Consider the following 20,618-nt stretch of genomic DNA (forward strand, 5'->3'; position numbering starts at 1 on the left):
TGGTCCTGCAGTGTGAGGTAGAGAGGCTGACACCTTATGCCCGGCTATCTTGTAAGTGCTCTTGCTGATTCCCTGAAATGAGCAGGACCAGCCCCTTCCCACCTGGTAAATCCCACAGGGTGTGAGACCCAGGATATGAGAGAAAGGCGATTCTCTTTGAGATTTTCCAGTGACCCCAGAAGAAAGTTTATGATGGGAAGGACTGGCCCCAGCTCCCTGGAGGTTGGGATTTCAGAAGGCTGGGTGCAGGTGGGGTGGAGAGGAAAGGATTGCTGAAGGGGAAGAGGCCTGAGGTGCTTGGGTTGAAACCACAGTTCTCAACTCCATCCTGCCAAGTTAAGATAGGACTTCATCCCTAAGGTGACCCAGTGGAGCTCTTTATGATCCTGTGTGCTGAAAAGAGTGCTAATCAGGTGTCGACCCCAAACAGTGAAGTTCTTCTGTGTCTTTTGGGAGGAAAGAACAGTGAACAAAAAGGAAATCTTATTTTTAAAATAAATCCTGAAATAATATTGCAAGGCTTATGAAACCTATCATTTTTGTTTGACTTGGTTTTAAGTGATTATTTTTACTCTTGTTTTTTTTATTAAAAGCGTTCTAAAATCATTTCAATCTACCAAGAGAATATCAGACTACATAAGGAATCTAGAAGATGTTGCCTCTTACAAGTTGAACTCTGTTTATTTTGAGCATTTTTTTTTAATTTCTAGAAAGACTTAAAGATTTTTTTTCACTCCATCAACAAGTCAGAATATTTGAGACTGACAAGTCAGAATATTTAAATTGTAAAGGGCTTCCATTAAGACTTGGGAAAATGCACCTTATCTTTTTTATTTTTTTATTTTTTTGGCAACCTAAAAATTAACATCTGCTGCACTGTCTAGATACACACCTGATGCTAGGCAAAGAGTTTCTGAGAAACATGCCCTAAAATTTTGGACTGATGAAACATTAAACAATTACTACGGAGTGAAAAAATTGGACCCTTTTTAGATGCTGGCAACCAGAGGATTCTCTTCACATGTGTAATCATAAAAACCAGACTTGGCAAGAGCTAACCGAGCTACAGTGATTGTGTATTTCTTTGTATTCTCTAAAATATTGAGGCAGGAGATGATTATTCACTGGTGTTTCACATGTCATGAAATTAGAGCTGCCAATTGATAAACAAATTGCTAGGGTCTCTAGTGCCCTGAGGTCTGCTAGACCAAGTAGGCAGGTCTGCTTGGATTCTACTTGCAGAATAACATAATCCAGAATGATCCTGGGGTCTTTCGCCTCCAAATGACTCTAAATGAAAGGATGCATTTCTCTTTTCCAGAGCAGTCGGCTCTAGAGTTTAAAAAAAAAAATAGATTGTTCTCTGAAGAGCACAGACCTCTCAGGGATGAACCCAATCAGTCCTCAAATTACAAATGCAAAAGAAAAAAAGGAAAAAAAAAAAGGCTAGGTTTAAAGTATTTTTACAAGAAGGAAAAAGGAATACATGCATCAGAACAAACATGAACCTGATATCGTATCACTATCTATTGAACTTGACTAAATCTCCTTGACTACAAGTTGGAGGCCTGAGTTTTGCTGGCAGCTCTGTTCCTACCTCCAGTCATTTTTACAAAAGGCACATTTTTACCTTTCAGAGCCTCAGTTTCCTTAGCAATAAAATGAGAAAATTTGACTTTATATGAAAAATCTTATTTTATAGGATTCACTGAAGTACTGCTGTTGACACAATAAACTCCCAAACATTCGTCTCTTTCCCCTGCTGAAGTGATCTCAGTTTTAGTTTATGGCAAAGCATAGCTACCAGAAACCATTGGTACATCATAAGCATACGGTATAAAAGGTATTCTTTTCTAAGCCATGAAGAAATATACAAATATAATGCAGTTTTCCACTTCAGTCTTTTTGGTAAACACCACTTGGTATATTGTGCACCACTCTTGTGTCAGGTCTAAATTTCAAAATTGCTTCTCTACCAGATGATACTATTAGGGTTTCAGATTGCTTAGCCCTGAATCTAGGCGTTTATGTGTGAAGTCGCTTCCTCTGCCCCCACCCTCAGCACCTGTCTCAGTCCCGTCACACTTAGCAATCTATCAGAAAATAGATCGAAAGCAAACAAGCATGCTGCCTGCCCATGTTCATAGCAAAAGCAACAGATATTGAGGCCACCATTTTAATTTCCCATGAGCCATCATCTATTGCCCTCTGCCTTCTCACCACTGCAGTTCCTTCTTACTCCTCAGACGCCCATCTGCCCTCAAATCCTTTCTCTTCCATCAACATTTACGTCATGCATGTCTTCTGTGTACAGATTACCTCTGGGTTTTTCTGGAGAGAAAGAAATGACAGAAAATACCTGCACTTAGAAGGTTTAAAATTTTGGTCTCCCTAAAATGTTTGCACATTTCTTAAAAACGTGTCTTCCATATTGAGGACCCAATTGCACAGACACACTCCTTACTCCTCCATTCTTGTTAACCCCATTTTCATACTGGATCATTTTAGATAATAGGAGATGAAAGGGGGAAGGAATGATTAGAGAAAAGGAATTAAGATATGCTGATTATTTCATATGTCTGGTACTATGTTAGGGGCTTTGCACACATAATCCTCAAAAGGACTCTTATTGCTAAATATGGCGATCCCATTATAAAAAAAAATTCAAATAAGGCACAGAGAGGGTAAGTACCTTGTCTGAGACCACACAGGAAGTGGTGTAACTCAGAACCTTATTCCGCAAACTTACTGATGTTCCCATTTATAAAGTTTGTATTCAATTTTGAAAGAATTAAAGCTATTCTATCCACTGCTTTTAAATTTATAAAAATCTATATACAGTTTTACTAAGAAATCAAATTAAGTCACCATTAATTGTACCATATCCCAATTTTACACGCACACATTATTTTAACATTTGATTGCCATGAATGAAGACAGTTGTAAGGCAAACACAACAGTTGGGGCAAGACCAATAAGACTAGTTTTCTACATCATGTTAGAGGCAATCCCTTAGGATGATGTACTATACTAGGGGAAATGAAATATTTTTCTAAATTTGTTTATCCAGAAGAATCTCCTTACCATGAATGAAAGTAATACTGCTCATGGCTGCCTGTGCAGATGTACCATCTCCAAACCTTTTTAGGTCATCACATAGATGTAATGAGATAATGTACTAGTAGTATGGTAATGGCATATAAAAAGGCAGAAAATGCCCCTAGGAAATTTAAGATTTAATGGAATAAGTAAAGCAAAGTAGGTTATTATGGATGCTTCAACTTAGAGAGATTGGAATGGGAAGCAAGGGTACGGTGAACTCCGCATCTTAACCATGGACTTGTCCCAGGGACACACTCCCTCCCCCACAGTCTCACTTTGGAGGCAGCTTCCTCTTGGGCATTTCTTACTGGTACCACTTCCCTCTTCACACTAGATATTGTTGCCACGACCTTTGTTGACATTGTATTAACCTCTCCTCTTTACTTGATTAGAGCTCCTGGAAAATTAGGAAGTGATGTCAACAAGAAGGAGAAAGACACCATGTGTGGCATAACAGTAATAGCCTAAACCTATATAACATTTTGTGGTTACACTACAGTTTCTCAAAATGGGGTTCCTGGGAGACTTGCCTCAGATTCACCAGGGAAATGCTAAAATTCAGATTCCTGGTTCCTACCCTACAGCTGATGAATAAGAATCTCAGTGGTGGGAGGGAGGAATGGGTGGAACTCAGGGATCTAAAGTTTAGGAATCTCTCCAGATTTTGTGTATATATAATTATAACCATTGTCCTTAAATATTTTCTTTCATATATGTTAGTTTTTGTATCTTTCAGGAACCTTTTATGCTAGGTAATTTTTATTACACTAGTGACCTGGTGCAAGAAATTCGTGCACATTAAAAGGGGATTAATTAGAGGAAATAATTTAATATTGCTATTTGCCCTTTCTCTATAATAGAAACATCAGAGATGAAAGAAAATTAGTAAAATATATATGAAAACCTTTCTTCTGTCAGAGTCTGGGGCTCACTATGGGACCCAGAGTCAAGTCCCCACCCACCCACATGCACCTCAAAATCGAGTGAGACCCAGACCTGGCCAGCCTCCACCCCCATTGGGCTAGATCCAGACCTGGCCAGTCCCACCCTTGTCAAGCCTTGCCGGGCAGGGAGCATAGCCTCAAGTCCCCTGGCCCAGTGCCAGGACAGGGGGCATGGCCTGAGGTCCCCCAGCCCAGACCAGGGTGGAGGGTGTGCCTTGAGGTCCTCCATCAAGCCCCGCCAGGTGGGGGACACAGCCTGAGATCCCCTGTCAAGCCCCGCTGGGTGGGGGCATGGCCTGAGGTCCTCTGTCAAGCCCCACCAGGCAGGGGGGCGCAGCCCCAGGTCCCCCGTCAAGCCCCGCTGGGCGTGGGCGTGGCCTGAGTTCCCCCGACCCAGCACTGGGGGACTGGGGGTGCATCTTGAGGTCCCCTGTCAAGCCCCACCTGGTGGGGGGCGTGGCCTGAGGTCCCTCTGCCTGGCGCTGGGGTGGGGAGAGCAGCCTGAGGTACCCTAGCCCAGCACCAGGACGGGAAGTGCACCTTGAGGTCCCCTGTCAAGCCCTGCCGGATGGGGGGTGAGGCCTGAGATCCCCTGTCAGCCCTGCCAGGTGGGGGACATGGCCTGAGGTCCCCTATCAAGCCCCACGGTGGAGAGGGAGGACGTAGCCCAGGGGTGGGCAAACTTTTTGACTTGAGGGCCACAGTGGGTTCTTAAAGTGGACCGGAGGGCCGGAACAAAAGCATGGATGGAGTGTTTGTGTGAACTAATATAAATTCAAAGTAAAGGAGCGGAGGGGAGAGCAAGAGAACTGGATAGAACAGCCGGATCCGGCCCGTGGGCCGTAGTTTGCCCACGGCTGACGTAGCCTCAATTCTCTGCTGATTGCTCATTAAGGCTCCTTATGGGAACTTGGCCTCAGCTGTGGGTGCAGCCATCTTTGTGACCGAGTGATGGTCAATTAGCATATTCCCTCTTTATTAGATAGGATACCCATTTTACAGAAGTGGCCATTGAAACTTGGAAAAGTTACTTGTATGAAGGGACACAGCTAATTAGTTGTAGAGCTCTGAGTAGTAACCAGAGCTCTGGTTTGGCCAGAGAGCCTGTGGCCCTATCCCACACCACTCTGCTTCCAGCGACTGGAGGGTGGGTCTGCACACACAGCTGTGGTGGATGTACTTGTAAAGGATAACATAGTGTTAAAATTCTTTTATGCTTTTAGTCTTGTTTTTAAAAATTCATCGCCAAACCCAAAGTTGCACAAAATTTCTCCTGTGTTATAGTTTTGCACTTTACATTTAGGTTTATGATTCCTCTCGAGTTAATCTTTATGAAATATGTAAGGTTTGTGTCTAAGTTCTTTTTCTTTCTTTTTTGCATGTGGACATTGAATTGTTCCAGCATCATTTGTTGAAAAGACTATCCTTTCTCCATGGAATTGCTTTTGCTCCTTCATCAAAGAGCTTTGAAATACTTGATCCTTGTTATAAAAGTACTTTACCTCTGTTCTCTTCTTTATAAGGCATCCAGATAAGTCCTGCATTTAATAATTATTTGCTTAGGGTTTGAACCCTACCTTCTTAAGAAAGAACATGAGGCAATTTGTAGATTAGAATGTGGACTGAGATGAACCACTTCCGAGGTATTGGAATAGAATCCATCCACGCTGAGTGTTGTGGGCCAGGGTTAGAGATAGAGAAACCAGGTGCTAGGCCTGACCACACTTCACCTTTTGAACTTCTGCTTCCTTCACTGAAAAATGAGAAGAAAGTTACAAGACATATTTCAGGTTACTAATCAGAGGCATCTACTTAAAGCTCATAGTAGGGGTAATGAAACTTCTATCTGTAAAAGGTTTTTTCAGTTATTCAGCATGATTGTGTTTTCAGAGGTGACTCATGAAGATTCACTGCATTTATTGTGGCTGATCTAGCCTATGCTACTTCACCAATCCATGAGAAAGAGGCCTAAGACATACATGCAGATACCTGATCACACACTTCCTGGATGCCCCTGCCTGCTGCTTCCACCCTGACCTATCACATCCTGGCCCCACATTTTCATCTCTGTCACTGAGGTGTCTTTGTTTACTTGGGTCAGGAATGTTTCTTTCTTTGTTGGGGATACACAGGATCTGTTCTGCCTCTCTTCTCTCCTTCTCAGCTTCTTCTTCTAACTCTCTTTGCCCAAGGCTGACCATGCTCCCTCATTCTCAAGAACACACAGCTCATCTATTTTCCATATTTAAGACAGCCAAAGGCTTTTAAAGATAATGACAATCTCTCAACTGCAATTTTGAGTTGCAAAGAATTTGCGAGATTTGCTGGCACAGGGAGTTACAGGAATATTCTCCTAGTACTTTGTGGTCTGGATTCCCTGGAGGGTCAGGAATCTGTGGCAAACAAGTCATGTGAAAATAATTATACTATAACACGGGTGGTGGTGGCTGTTTGGGGGATAAGGAAGAGAAGCATCATATAATTTTTGCAGAAGAGGTGATAGTTGAGTCTTGAAGGATGGTGAGAAGTGCAGCAACAGCCTAGACTGGCAGTGGGGGTCGTGGGATCCAACAAGAGTAACACCATGTGCAGAGAAAGGGAAACATGAAAGAACGTACCCTTTGGATGTTGTGTAGGTCAGCCCTACCCACAGGTGGGCAAGTTGACTTAGCTGGTTTGGCTGGCTGAGCAGGTGCCCCCTCCCTGCATTGTGTGCATCCTTCTGAGCCTGCCCTCTTCTTAACGCTCACGAAATCGATCATGCTGTCAAGATTAGAGAGAAAGCATGGCTTGCCATCCAGCACATGCAGGACAAGACCTGAGGTACAGCTGAAGCATAGAATGTGTGCTTGAGGGCAGCCAGAAATGGGAGGGAGAAAAGGTTGGTGGGGAATGATAACTGAAGGATCTTCACATCCAGGTCCTGGGTTCTCTGTGCATCTTGTGTGCAGTTCTAAGGAGTAAGCCTAGTGCCAAGCGTGACTGTGGGGATCTGAAGGAAGTCTGAGAATTGCTATGCCCATCGGGCAATGGCAGTGATCTCTAGGAACCAAATCATCTGGCACCTTGTTCTTGGACTTCCCGAACTCCAGAACGGTGAGAAATAAATGTCTGTCATTTAAGCCATTCAGGCTATGATGCACTGTTATAGCAGCCCACACTGACAAAGATGATAAGGAATCCAGAAAGAGTGGCAGGTTTGCAGGAGACCATGAAATCCTGATTCAAATATCCGGCACTTCCGAGGTGGAGAGGACCTGAAGGCAGTTAGGTATATTGGTCCTAAGCTCAATTGTGATTCAGTGTTGATGAAGGGGCAAAGAAGGAGTAAGTGTGAGCAGTGGGAAGATAGTCTATTAAGAGCATATTTCTAATTCAGTTTAACAAATACTTTACCAGGCCCTGGTTAGGCACTGTAGCGTGGGCAAAGGAGAATCATGTATAGCCTTCTACCTTAAGGAGCCCACTTCGTTTTCATTATGGCCATGGACTCAGCTTCAACATGTATGAAAAGTGTTTCCAAGAATTATTGCTGAAGTAAGGTGTAAAATTTATGTCTACAAGTTTAGGTCTATTTTCCTGGCTTCTTCTGATGTTTGACATAAGTATGTCCCTCTTTCCTTCTTTCTTTTTTTTCTTTCTTCATTTCACTTATCAGATTAAACTAAATTCTAGGATCTGATAAACATGACAATTGATTTATTCTTTATTTTCTATTCTGCATAAATGCTTAACTATATCATGGTTAACTTATAGCAGTCCAGAAAAATGCAGGGTGTATCTTTATGGAAATCTCCAATCTTAGAATTTAAAGTAGAGAGAGAATGGAGGAAGGTTTATACAGTTTCCTTATTTTTTAGTGAAACTCCTTCTGTAAGATATTTTTCTGTATGTTGGTTAACTACTTTTAGCTACACACACACACACACACACACACACACACACACACTCACAGCTACAGTCTCTCAATTGATTACTGAAGTGTAAGCTTATGAAGGGTGTAGTAAATATTTTTTAAAATGCTTAAAATATTTAAGAAAATATTTAAAACATTTCAGTAAATAAGAAACATCCTAAAATATGAATTTGCATAAAGAGCTAATTGTAGGACTGCAGTACTTGCTTTTGCAAATTAAACTTTGGAATAAAAGATAAGATTTTAAAATTTGAATATACATGCTAAAAGTGCTGAAATGCACTTTCTATCATAAAGAATTGAGAACAGTAATTTAAAGCAAATGATGGTGTCTTGGTTCACCAAAAATTTGCATATTTTGCCAATATTTAGTGTTATTTCTTAGAAGTGTCTTTTCTAAAGTATGAGATTTCTTATTGGGAAAAAATGTGGGTGGATTCACATAGAGAATTTATCTTGAGTCTCTTTATAAACATTTTAAAGTTCAGTTCCTCTTTAGTCACATTTTAGCCAATGGAATCCAGGTAACACATTTTGTTCTTCTTTCACCAGAAACTGGTGTGTTTATTCTTTTATGGACTCAGAGGGACTTTTGAAATTAACTTCAATTTTTACGGCCCTCTTTTCATATCCCATGTGTGAATTTACTGTGGAGTCTTACGAATGATGGAATTTCAGCCGCTGTCCTACCGAATTGCTTTGCTTGGGTGAATATAGAAAACCTTTGCAATGTGGTTCAGACCTGAGTTTTAGCACTTAGGGGAAACTTTTTAGAACAAATCAGGATATGAATCAATATGAAGGAGGCACTTGAACACACTTTTAAAAATTCATTGAAAAATTGAAAGCATTTTTCAATTAAGGACATAAGACTTTAGTTTGTCCCCCTTTTTTATGTTTTCTTTTTTAAAGTATTGATTTCATTATTGCTCATGATAGAACTCTAAGTAAAATTGCAATCCTAAAACCTTTGGGGCAATGGTTCTAATTAATATAATTAATATCTTAGCAAAATATCATGGGTTGTAATTGAAAGAAATCATCTGGGTCTAAAGAATACCTACTGAGGGCAGCCCTATTAAGAATAATTCTGAGGAAGCTAAATTAATTTCCTGGACTTGCAAAGCAGCAAAAGGAAGGTTTTTCTTCCTTATAAGCCTGGAGGGTTTGATGTTTGGCCCTGTGGAGATCCAAGGACTATCTGGGCTGATTAACATGTATATAATTAAAGTATGCCAGCTAGGGCAGAGCCAGTTCTATTTGGTTCTGTACTACTGTGAAGTAATTTATGTCTGCATTACTGTATTTAACGTGTGTGTGTGTGTGTGTGTGTGTGTGTGTGTGTGTGTTTTGGGGGTAGGAGGTCTAGTTTCCCTGGACATCATCCTGCTGCCTTCTTTAGGATTACTGTTTCCTATCCTAGCAGAATTCAAAGAGTAGACAAGCTTTTCCTAGCATTCAAAGTAGATTTTCTTTCTGCTCATATTACCATTTTTAAGCAACATTTTTCATCACATGGTAAAAAACACTGTAAATAATTGAGGTGATCCATCAAGAGCCCCATTCTTGATAATGAAAAATTGCATAACTCAGTAGAAGTCAATTAAAAACCACAAACTTCAGAAGCCTTTGCTCAGTGAAGATTTATTATTATAGAAGGCATTTAATACAATAGATTGGGGGGGGTCAAAATTTTTTAAAGTTCTAAAAATTCAGTTAAAGCTTGACAATGACCTTGAGTAATATTTACACAATATCAAAGTATATTAGTTCTTTGAAATGAAAAGGGTTTATTTGTTTTTTCTTTAACATTAGGTATCTGAGATGTTTAGGATTTTATAACCACATTTGAAACATCCCATTGTGGGAAACTTTTTTTTTCCCGTTGAAGGTTTTAAATGATTCTTACTCTTTGGTTGTGCCTATACAATGAAAAGTAGACAAATGAAATGAGAGAAGTCAGGATATTTTCCTCTGTTCAACCAACTATCTGAACAATTAGAACTTGCTAGATAAATGACTCAAAATGTTTTTGTTATCTGGTTGCTTGGTTAGGACACAGCCAACATTTTAATAGAGTATAGTAAGTTATACAACTGCATATAATTTTTTAAAAATAAACACTGACTTTGTTTCTTTAGAGACATCCAATGTTGCGTTAAGAGCCTAGCGAGAAAATGCCAACTGTCTAAAATGTAATATCTGTAACATTTTCTTCCCTTTTAGCTGTTTTTCATGCCCAAAATTAACAAAAGAGCAATACTTTTCTTCAAAAACCAAAAATATTTATCCATTGACTTTGAGCCTCATAATCTTCCCAGCATAAGTTTACAATGAGCCTAAAGGCTTAGGTAGGTTCAGCAATCAGGCTGACAGATGCTTAACTCCAACCAACAGCACACATGTGACTTGCTTCCTACTGAAATTAAACTGCCAAATAAAAAGGAGGAATTGTCCCCCTTTTAATAACAAAGAACACAATCGTTAGAATTCTTCAGCTTTGGAATTCCAGCAGCGTTGTGTTTTCCTCCTGATGTGTGACAAAAACGAATAGTATAAAAAATAAAAATGAACCTCATCTAAACAAGCAGTCCTTTGACTTTATAAGGCTCAACATCAAACACATCAAATTCTAAAAATACTTAAGACTAGTGAATTGTCAAAGCTGAGGGGGTAACATGCTGGGGAGAGAGCAGATTTTTATAACCTTTCAATTTATTTTAACCTACTAGCATTAACTTTGTTCATTTCTGTTGAGACACTACCATTCCCACTTACTAGGCACCATATTTCATATTCTTATACGGGTATTTGACTTTGACCTCATAAAAAGTCCCTTGGGTCTATAATACTTTTATTCTTGTATAATCTGAAACAAATCCTTTCCTTTTAAAAATCAAACAGACCACGTTATACACACAGTTGACTATTTACAAAGCACCCAATTAAATCCTACTTAATTCTCACTCTAAAAATTCCTTGTAACTGGTGTGTAAAGTACTGATCACATTAAATGCACAATGTCCACAGGCCCTGACAGTCCCATCTAACCTAGAAAATATTACCTTCCTTAGAAAAGAAAGTCTTAGAAGTAAGGTTTTGAAGAAATGAGACCAGAAATCACAGTACAAGACAGATAAATCTACTTTAATATTCACATGTAAAAGTTACACATCACAAGAGATTGGACAGTTTACCGGTAACTAACATAGCTATAGTGAAAATCATTTTTATAAAAAAATAATCTAGAGGTGGTCATCAATTTTTGGTCTACTTAAGTTAATGTTTGAAGATCGACTTTTATCCCTGCTTGAAGGGTTTGCCATTATGCCTTTTTATTTTTCTCTCTCACTGTTGCCTATTAATATTCTTTGGAGGAAGGAAAGCAGAAAGTGTTCATTTCCAAGAGGTTGTCCTTTGGTAGCAAGCAGAGAACATTTTTCATTTCTATGATTTAAATAATCTGTACAAACATGAAACTTTAGTGTAAAATGAAGGATAAGCTTTTTTCCCCACTTTGATGAAACAGATTTCATAAACTCCTTAAGGATCCAAGCATTTCCCTATCCCATATGCAAAATCATTCAGAATCCATGTTGACCTCAATCAAAACACAAATAACAAACAGTGACTATATATTATATTACACCATCAAGCCCCGTACTTAAGAACTGATAAACTATCTTTCCAACATGTATGCTTATAATACGAAGATTCCAATCTAGGTAAAAGAAAAGGCATTTGAATGGACTCAGAACAAGTTTATTTTGTGATTAAACATTTCATGCAGCCATGCAGGACGACTAGCTGTAACTGTTACTTCCGATTCTACACGGTACTTCGCAAAACAAAAACAAATTAAAAGCCAAGCCAAACAGAGAAGACATTCAAAATATCAAGAGCTCTGCAATTGAGCTGAAAAATAATTTTCCAAAAGAAATATTCCCATAGATTTAAAAAAGACACACATAATATTTACAAAAAATATTTAATTAAAAATATCTTATAATTACAGTAGTCTATTAAAGCATATACTTTCTCACACTTATAGAACATCTCTATATATACATGGTATGAAATGTCACTCAGTTATCTATACAATATGTAACATTCTTGCAGGGAAAAAGGGAAAGTTCCCTGCCCCGTTTTAATCATCTATTTTAAACAATAGATGTAAAAAAAAAAATATCTACAATGCTCTGGTATATTAGTAAAGCTTCAAAATAAAAATTGAGCTCCTTGGTCACAAGTAGGCTTCTAAAGTCCTATTTACTCTTGACTTTCTATTTATCAGTCTGTTACACTTAAGCTTAAAAGTTTAACTGCATCTCAAAAAAACACAGAAATGTACAATTCACAGCGATTATAAATGAACAGACAAAAGAGAATACGGGATGTAGAATATTTATGAACGTGCAAAAAAAAAAAAGATGAAAGTTTTATTTTTGTTTCCTTTCCCTCTCTCTTGGAATGATGGGTGAAAACGTTTCTAGGATTTGCCGATGTTTTCTCCTTTCCTCCGGTGCCTTTTTCTCTAACTTCTGCTCTTCCCCCTCCCTCTCTAGTCTCCTGGCTCGGGCTCCGGCGGCCGCACACCTGTGGAAGAGGAATGAATAGAGGGGGTGTGGGAACCTTCCCGCTGCAGACTAACTGGCGCCACCGACCAAACTCAAGACATGCTTGATCAACAACCCAAAACAAACCACCAGGTCAGACAACACCCGCAGCCCGGGGCCGGCCAGGCGCCGAGCAGGCAGCTGCGGGCCCCCGGGAAGCCCGGAGAGAGGACCCACTCCGGGGCGATGCTCGCGTTCCCCGCTTTGTGGTTGTCAAAATGCACGGGGGGACATCGGGCAGTTTTCACGCCCTCAGCGGGTAAGAAGGCAGTTAGAACCCGCGGGTCACTGGGGGAGGCCAGGGGGTGGCGGGGACAAGAGCGGATCCGTTCCCATTTCGAGTGAAGCCCCAGTTACTAAAGCGAAGTACAGATTCAGTTGCTAACTGGCTGGCTGGGAGAGAGAGGGGGTTGTCCGCCTTCTTGGGAGTTTGCCCTCAGAAATGCTGGGGGCAAAGAACACGGTGGTGCCTGGCACCGGAAGCCCCGAAGGACCGGCGTCTCCGGTGACCGGGCACTCGAGAAGGGAAAGGCGCGCTCACCTGGACCGCGCGGCTCAGCGGCACAGAATGCTGTCGCCCTGCTTGTTCACCGCGCCGGCCTGCAACAGCAACGGATACCAAGGGAAGGTTAGCAGGCGCAAACACGCACTCGCCACTGCCCTCGATTCGCTCTGGGAAATCGGGCTGGTGCGTGAGTGCCCCCACCCTAGCCAGCAGCCCTGGGGACGCCCCCCGCCTCCCACCAACTTCCACCCCTGGGGAAACATGCTGGACTTGACAGCCCAGGAAGCGCCCAACCCCAGTCCCGCCCCGCGCGTTCACCCGGACCCGTGCTTTCTGTGCCCAGCCAAATGTTGGCGGCCCCAGGCGCCCGGAGAAGGGGAGTGGGAGTACGGTCCTTTTTCGGCCACCCAGTCCCCGAAGGGGAGCTCCCACGGCCAATCACCACCCGCCAGGACCCCCGCGACGTGCGCCCGGGTGAACGCCGGGCCTCTCACCGGGTCGGTGTTGAGCGCCGTGAGCGGAGTCCGAGGCGGTGCGGCCGGACAGGTCCCGGTCGGGTGGTGTGGTGGCGCCGGCGGCGGCGGCTGTCTCAGCAGAGCCGGGTGCGTCTCCAGCGCCAGCTGCAGATCCAGGATGTAGTCGATAACGTGCTGCAGGATCTCCACTTTGCTGACTTTCTTATTGGGTGGGATGGTGGGCACCAGCCTTCGCAGGCGGCTGTAGCAGTCGTTCATATCGCACTGCAGGCACAGCGCCGGCTCGTCGGCCGCCGCCTCGGCAGCTTTGCAGCGTGCGGCTGCAGCAGCCGCCGCCGCGGCCGCCGAGCCACCCAGGTTGTGGCCGTGCTCGGCCAGGCAACGCAGCGCCAACTCCCCGCCGCCGCAGCCCGACGGCGCCTTGCGGCCCGAGGGGCGCACGGGGCTTACCGCCTTCATGGCGCGCGCCCTGCGCCCTGTGCGAGCGGATCCGCTAGGGCGAGCAAGGGAGGGAGGCAAACGCTGGGCCCCCGCGCGCGGCCGACACCACTCCCCTTGCCTTCGCGACCGGCGCGCTCTGGGCACCGCAAAGCTCTTAAAGATCCGGAGCCCAACAATTGATTGGAGGGTCGCTCCGGGTTTTGCGAAGGGATCTCTGCTCAGTGGGCGACACTCGGCCGGGACCAAAAGGCAAGAAATAGCAAAAGCACCGGCAGGAAAGAAGCCTACCGGGTCCCTAGTCACTCCCTTCGGAGCTCCGAGTATAGCCCAGTCGCCGCCGCGCTCCCCCACGCCCGAGGTTTCCCCGCTCCCAGGACTAACTCACAACCGCGCCTCCTCCCAGCTCTCGCCCGGCCCGACGCGCAGCTGTATTTATAGAGCCTCGCGCTCTGGGGGCGGGGCCAGCGCGCGGGCCGGGTCCCCGCGCCAGCCAAGTGGAGCGGGGCTGGGAGCGCGGAGGGAGTCAGCGAGGGCGGAGGCTCGGGGCAGCGCTGTGGGGCGGAGGAGCCGGGCAACCCGAGCGGAGGGGTAGGCGGGGGGTCGGGAGTGGCCAGCCAATCAGGCAGACAGTGCCACCTCAGGGAATGGCGCTCCGGCCAATGGGAAGGGCACTCCATTCCGTCAACGCCGTAGGTCGGGGCTCTGAGAAAAGAGCTGGGTGGGAGCCGGGCCAGGCTGGTGTGTGCCCTAGGGAGGGGAAAGAGGGAGAAGTTCCTGCGAAGAACTGCGGGAATGTGCAGCTGGAATTCATTCTCTCTCGGCTTAGGCTGCTGAAGGAGCGCTGAGCCCTGCGCGAGGATATCCTGCCACCCTGAATAGCGCGGTGCGTAGGGACCCTCCACCCGCCACCCATCCTCACTCCATACCTGGGATTCCAGTGCCTTAAGAAGGACGCTTTTCAAGAAGGCACGTTCCTTCTGTTTTGTATTTTTCCCTCGCCGTTTCATTATTTGCCTTTTCAAAATTGCCGAAACCATAATGATGGAATGGAATGCGTAGCCTTTCCGTTTTCCTTTTAGAAAAGGTTTAATGCTTAGGGGGCAAAAAGGAAAGAATGCCGAATGCAGATTTTTGCTGAAAGGAAATATAAATAAAACAAAAAACGTCGTAGGGTTTTTCTTTTTGCCTATCTAAACACAAAAGTGGGCTCAAGAAATGCAATTGCTTTTGAGCATTAAATTAGAACATATAAATGTTAAAAATGCATGGGCAGGGAGTATTTAAAATTCTACCATGACATATAATATCAATCCGTTTTATATAAAATTCATATCTGTAACTTAATGTAGGCCATCAATGCACCGCTTCACGTAGTATGTCAGCGTATCCCGCTTTAAATAAGATGCTGCGAATATCTAGATTCTCCTCCTTTTGCAACAAAGCATTAAAATTCACACTTCCAGTCCCTGGAGTCCTGCTTGGGCCTCACTCTGCAGAAAAGCCTGCTAATTAAGGACGGTTCTGTTAGATTTCTAATAAAATAAGATAGAAACTGTCCTTCAAGGGTTCAAAACAAAATTGCACAATGAACTTTGATAGGGCCTTGTGTGAACTCTTCAAGAAAAAATTGAGCCCTTCCGATGAGAAATTAGCATACAAACCTGCAGTCAGTGGAGACAAGAATTTTGAGTGCCTTCATCCTGCAAACCTCCCATCTTTAGACAAGCTAAGCGATGAATTAACTCAAGAGTTATTTTTATTCCTGTGCATGATATGGATTGGTACCTTCATTTTCATAGACAATTGAATCAGATGTGGATTTCCTCTCTTCCTCACCACCCTCTCTAAGGAAACCCGCTCTCCTTTCCAGAACTGACATACCTGCAGCAGGCAGGTGTTTTGTTTAGCCACGTGGGGTACCTTATGACTATTGCACTACTATTTTCTCAGAGCACATTCCTTTTTCCTGATGAAATGAGTAATTCTTTAATGCTGATTTCACAACCCTCCTCTCCCCTAATCCTTACTAGTTTACATTACTGTGTATAAAACAAGTGACATTCTCTTTTACTTAAATGCATATATAGATGTCTATATGCACACTTATCATGAAAAGCAGAATTATAAAACCCAAAGGAAAGGCTTTCTTTTCTACATACAGGCAACGTTTTATATATTCTTATATTAGCATAAAAGCAGAGAGAATGTTGTTATTTTAGACAGAAAGTTGGTTGAGAGTACTAGTGGGGGTAAACTATTATCTTGGAGACAGTCAGATCTGCACAGATGATGATAATAAATGGATATATGTACAGACATGTCATTACATTGATTTTTCTCTTTCCTAGAGTTTAAAAGCTGCTCCAAAATTTAAAACCTAAGGTTTTTCTCAGTTTGGAGAAAGTTAACTATGCTAATATGCCCAGGAAACACATTTCAAACCTTTACATATCCTAACTTGATTAAAATTAAATTTTAACTTTTAAATAGTTGACACAAAGACACAATCATATTCATCTTTTTGGACTTCAATAAATCTCAGAGGGCCATGCCCTGGGTGTGGCAGGTGCCCAGTGCCTCTGTTTCAAGTTTTGTTGGAGTTGTTCTCTCTCTCTGACTGACTTAAAATTAGAAAGGCTGAGTTTCTGTGGGGATAAGTTCAAAGGAATGTTCCCCAGCCACATGAACAAGAACACCCAGGAAAATGTGATCCCCAAATCCTGCCAGCAGAGTAGGCAAAACCAGTTGTTGTATTCTTCTTCTTTTTTTAATATATATTTTAATTATTTCAGAGAGGAAGGGAGAGAGAGAGAGAGAGAGAGAGAGAGAGAGAGAGAAACATCAGTGATGAGAGAGAATCATTGATTGGCTGCCTCCTGCATACCCCACGCTGGGGATCAAGCCTGCAACCCAGGCACGTGCCCTTAACTGGAATTGAACCTGGGACCCTTCAGTCCACAGGCCGATGCTCTATCCACTGAGCCAACCCGGCTAGGGCTGTATTATTATTCTTGAAGGTTGGAAGGCACAGAGACATTAAAAAGTGAAGTGCTACACAGAATATTATACAATGGAAATCAAGAATAAGACCCTGTGCTTTTTGGTCCCTGAAACCAGAGACTGTGAAGGGCTACACAATGTATACTTTTGATTCTTAGGCACAGTCACTTAACATGACGTCAAAGCTGAAGTCACAAAGGACTCTCTGCACTGATAGTTCAAAACAGAGTTTACTCGGCAATTACCAGCTTTTGGCAAAAACGTACAAGCTGCATTATTTCTTTCGTGCAAAGAAGGAAATTTAGTTTCCCACGACTCTTTCTTTTACATCAAAATGCTTCACTCGCACTTGTAAAAATAAACTAAGCTAGCCAAAAGCCCTTTGCCACAAGAGTGCTAGAGACTAGCAGAATGTTCCTCTATGGGAAGCTGGAATGAAATATTCATAGAATTGCTAGGAAGCCCTGGTGATCAGAGTCATGTGTACACCCCTCCTCCAGACAAAGAGGTCCACAGCCCTTTCTGGGGATGCATTCTAGAGGCTAATCAGACCCTTGCTGAACTGTAACACCCAGGCTCTCAGAATTCACAATCGCCCTGTGTTTACATGAAGTAAGGGTATCCAAGCATATTGTGCTATTCAGCGCAAATGCCTTTTTAGGACTTGATACTTCTTTCTCCATGGCCAGCAGTGAAACAGTGGGTGGGCTCAGACACACAGATAAACATGAGCGTTCCCATGCCTTGGTCTCTCTCTAGGTGTAATTGGCCACTGAAGGAGGCACAGGCATTCTTTCTGGGCATAAGAAACCACTATGTCTTCTGCAACAGGAATGTCCCTTGCTCCAAAAGAGTAAATTGGGCAATGTGGCAATTCAAGCTCAAGGCTGCTTTATCTGGCACGAAGTGCTACTAACTTACTTGTGCTACCCTTGGATTGCTGATGCCAGTCCCGGGAGCACTGATAACCTTTTGGTTAGCCCCATCTTCGAAAAGGCTTATAAAAAGGGAATGTTATATATTGAACATAGCTGGGCAGATGTGTCCAGCAAAAAGGCCTATGTTAGGAGTTTTAAAAGGTAGTCTGTTGAAGTAAGAAATAGGTGATTTTTAAAAATCCCTCCTCAAACAAATTAAGGACAGAAAAATGAAAGAAAGAGGTGTCATTTAGGAGATGCAAAAAGCATGGGTGCAAAAGTCAGGCAGCCTGGGCTCTGATTTCGGCTCCTAGTTTTTTATCATGAAGCTGAATTTTAACATTCCTGTGCCTTTCATATATATGAAAGGAGGATAAAAATTGTATCTCTTTTAGAAGGTGTTCTTATACATATATAAGAACTTATATAAATTTCTTAGAACAGTGTCTGGCTCATAAGTGTGTAAACAATGTTAAAATGTATTATTATTTTTGGCAAACATTATCTGAAGTCTGTGGATTGTTTTTCATTCACTTAAGAATCTTTTGAGAGCAACAGTTTTTCGTTTTATCAATTTGTTCTTGTGTAGATTATGTTTTTGGTGTTGTATCTATCTGAGAAAGCTTTGCATAACCCAAAGTAACAAAGGTGTTCTATGTTTTCATCTAGATGTTTTACAGTTTGGGGGGCTGGGTTGGCTTCTGGGCATTCACCTTACACGGTCACACACAGGCCTGTGCTTAGAAGAGCCTATTCTTGGTTTAAAGCTCTGCTGAAACCATCTTGAAATGCTCAGTAATTTTTGAACCAGGGTGCTTGCATTTTCATTTTGTACTGGGTCTGAAAATTATGTAGCCAGTGCTGGTTCTAGGTTTTATGTTTTGGTCTATGATCCATTTTGAGGTTATTTTTGTATATGATTCAACATTTGGATTGAGGTTAATACTGTTGAATATGTATATCCAATTGTTCCAGCACCCTTTGTAGAAAAAAAAAATATCCTTTTTTTATTGGATTGTGTCTGCACCTTTGTTGAAAATTGTTTATGTATATGAAAGAGTCTATTTCTGGCCTGTGAATTCTATTCCATTGGCCTATTTGTCTGTTTTTATGCCATGACCATACTATCTTGGTTACTGTAGCTTTATAATAAATCTTGAAAATCAGGTAGTATTGATTGGCTCTTTTTCAAAATTGTTTTGGTTATTCCGTGTATATTACATTTCATATGAATGTTAGTCAGTTTGTGAATTTCTTCAGAAAGGAACTTGTGGGTAAAGGGGATCAAATACATGGCAACAGAAGGAGACTAGACTTTGGATGGTGAGCACACACACAATATGCAGATGATGTACTACAGAATTGTACACTTGAAGCTTATATAATATTATTAACTAATATCACCCAAAACTTTTTAATTGAAAAAGAACTTGTATCCAAAATTTATAAAAAAATATCCAGAGTATACAAAGAACACTCAAAACTTAGTAGTAAGAAAACAACCCAATTAAAAATGGACAAAATACTTGACCAAATAGTTCACTAAATAAGATATAAAAATGACAAATGAGCACATGAAAATATGCTTCAACATCACAAGTTGTTTCCTTCTATCGTGCAAAATTAAAAAGACTAGTCACATTAAAGACTAAATGTTGGTGAGGATGTGGAACAAATGGAACTCTCTGCACTGCTGGTGGGAATGCAAATTGAGGAAAACCACTTTGGAAAACTGTTTGGCAGTTTCTTAAAAAGTTAAACAGACACATTCCATATGACCTATTCATTTTACTGCTAGACATATATCCAACAGAAATAAAATAATATATCAAGGGTCACAAAGAGGCATGAGGAAATAAAGGGCATGAGAATGATAGATAGGTTTATTAAATAGATTGTAGTAATAGTTTCAAGGGCATATAATGTCAACATTTGTCAAGTTGTGCAAAACACATATATATGTACATATATACATGTATATATGTTATATATACAATACGTGGCTTATTATAAGCCAGTTATATCTCCATAAAGCTGTTAAAAGGATTAATTTTTAAAGTTAACTACTGAATCTCAGAAGAGTTCCTTCCCTGAATCCACTAGAGTTTGTCTATTAATTTCCATAAATAGGCATTTATAATCTCTCTTTTTATTTTTTATTTATTTTTTATTTTTCAATTACAACTGACATTCATTGTTATTTTATATTAGTTTCAGGTGTACAGCATAGTGGTTAGACAATTATATAATTTACAAAGTGATCCCCCCTTCCCCGATTAATTCTATTACCCACCTGGCACCATACATAGTTGTACAGTATTATTGGTTACGTTCCCAATGCTGTACTTTACAATCCCATGACTATTTTGTAGCTATCAATCTGTACTTCTTAATTCCTTTTTTACCCAGCTCCCCAAACCCACCCCCATCTGGCAACCTTAAGTTTGTTCTCTGTATCTATGAGTCTGTTTCTGTTTTATATGTTTGTGTTTTTTTGTTCTTTAGACTCCACACATAAATTAAATTTGTATTTCTCTGACTGACTTTTTTCACTGAGAATACCCTCTAGGTCCATTCTGCAATTAAATTTTAAGATTTTATTATTTTTATGGCCAAGTAATATTCCATTGTATATATATGTACCACCTCTTTTTTATCTACTCCTTTATTGATGGGCACTTGGGCAGTGAACATAAGGGTG

General features: G+C 41.7%; 1 protein-coding gene across 1 annotated transcript; it reads right to left on the bottom strand.

The window, feature by feature from the left end:
• Positions 1–11,088: 11,088 nt before the first annotated feature.
• Positions 11,089–14,408, bottom strand: ID4 (inhibitor of DNA binding 4). The gene is made up of 3 exons (XM_080657425.1): positions 13,578–14,408; positions 13,120–13,178; positions 11,089–12,558 (listed from the first exon to the last, which is right to left on the bottom strand). The coding sequence occupies exons 1-2, from the start codon at positions 14,016–14,018 to the stop codon at positions 13,134–13,136; spliced, it is 486 nt and encodes a 161-aa protein (XP_080513551.1). The 5' UTR covers positions 14,019–14,408; the 3' UTR covers positions 11,089–12,558; positions 13,120–13,133.
• Between the last annotated feature and the right edge of the window lie 6,210 nt (positions 14,409–20,618).

Source organism: Plecotus auritus (assembly GCF_963455305.1).
Source record: "Plecotus auritus genome assembly, chromosome: 2".
NCBI classification, from domain to species: Eukaryota; Metazoa; Chordata; class Mammalia; order Chiroptera; family Vespertilionidae; genus Plecotus; species Plecotus auritus.

Excerpts from the sequence above, each read along its gene's own strand:
- ID4 (XM_080657425.1), bottom strand. The coding sequence starts at position 14,018 with ATGAAGGCGGTAAGCCCCGTGCGCCCCTCGGGCCGCAAGGCGCCGTCG. Across the intron at positions 13,179-13,577 it reads CGGCGCTCAACACCGACCCG|GCCGGCGCGGTGAACAAGCA; the intron begins GTGAGAGGCCCG and ends TTGCTGTTGCAG.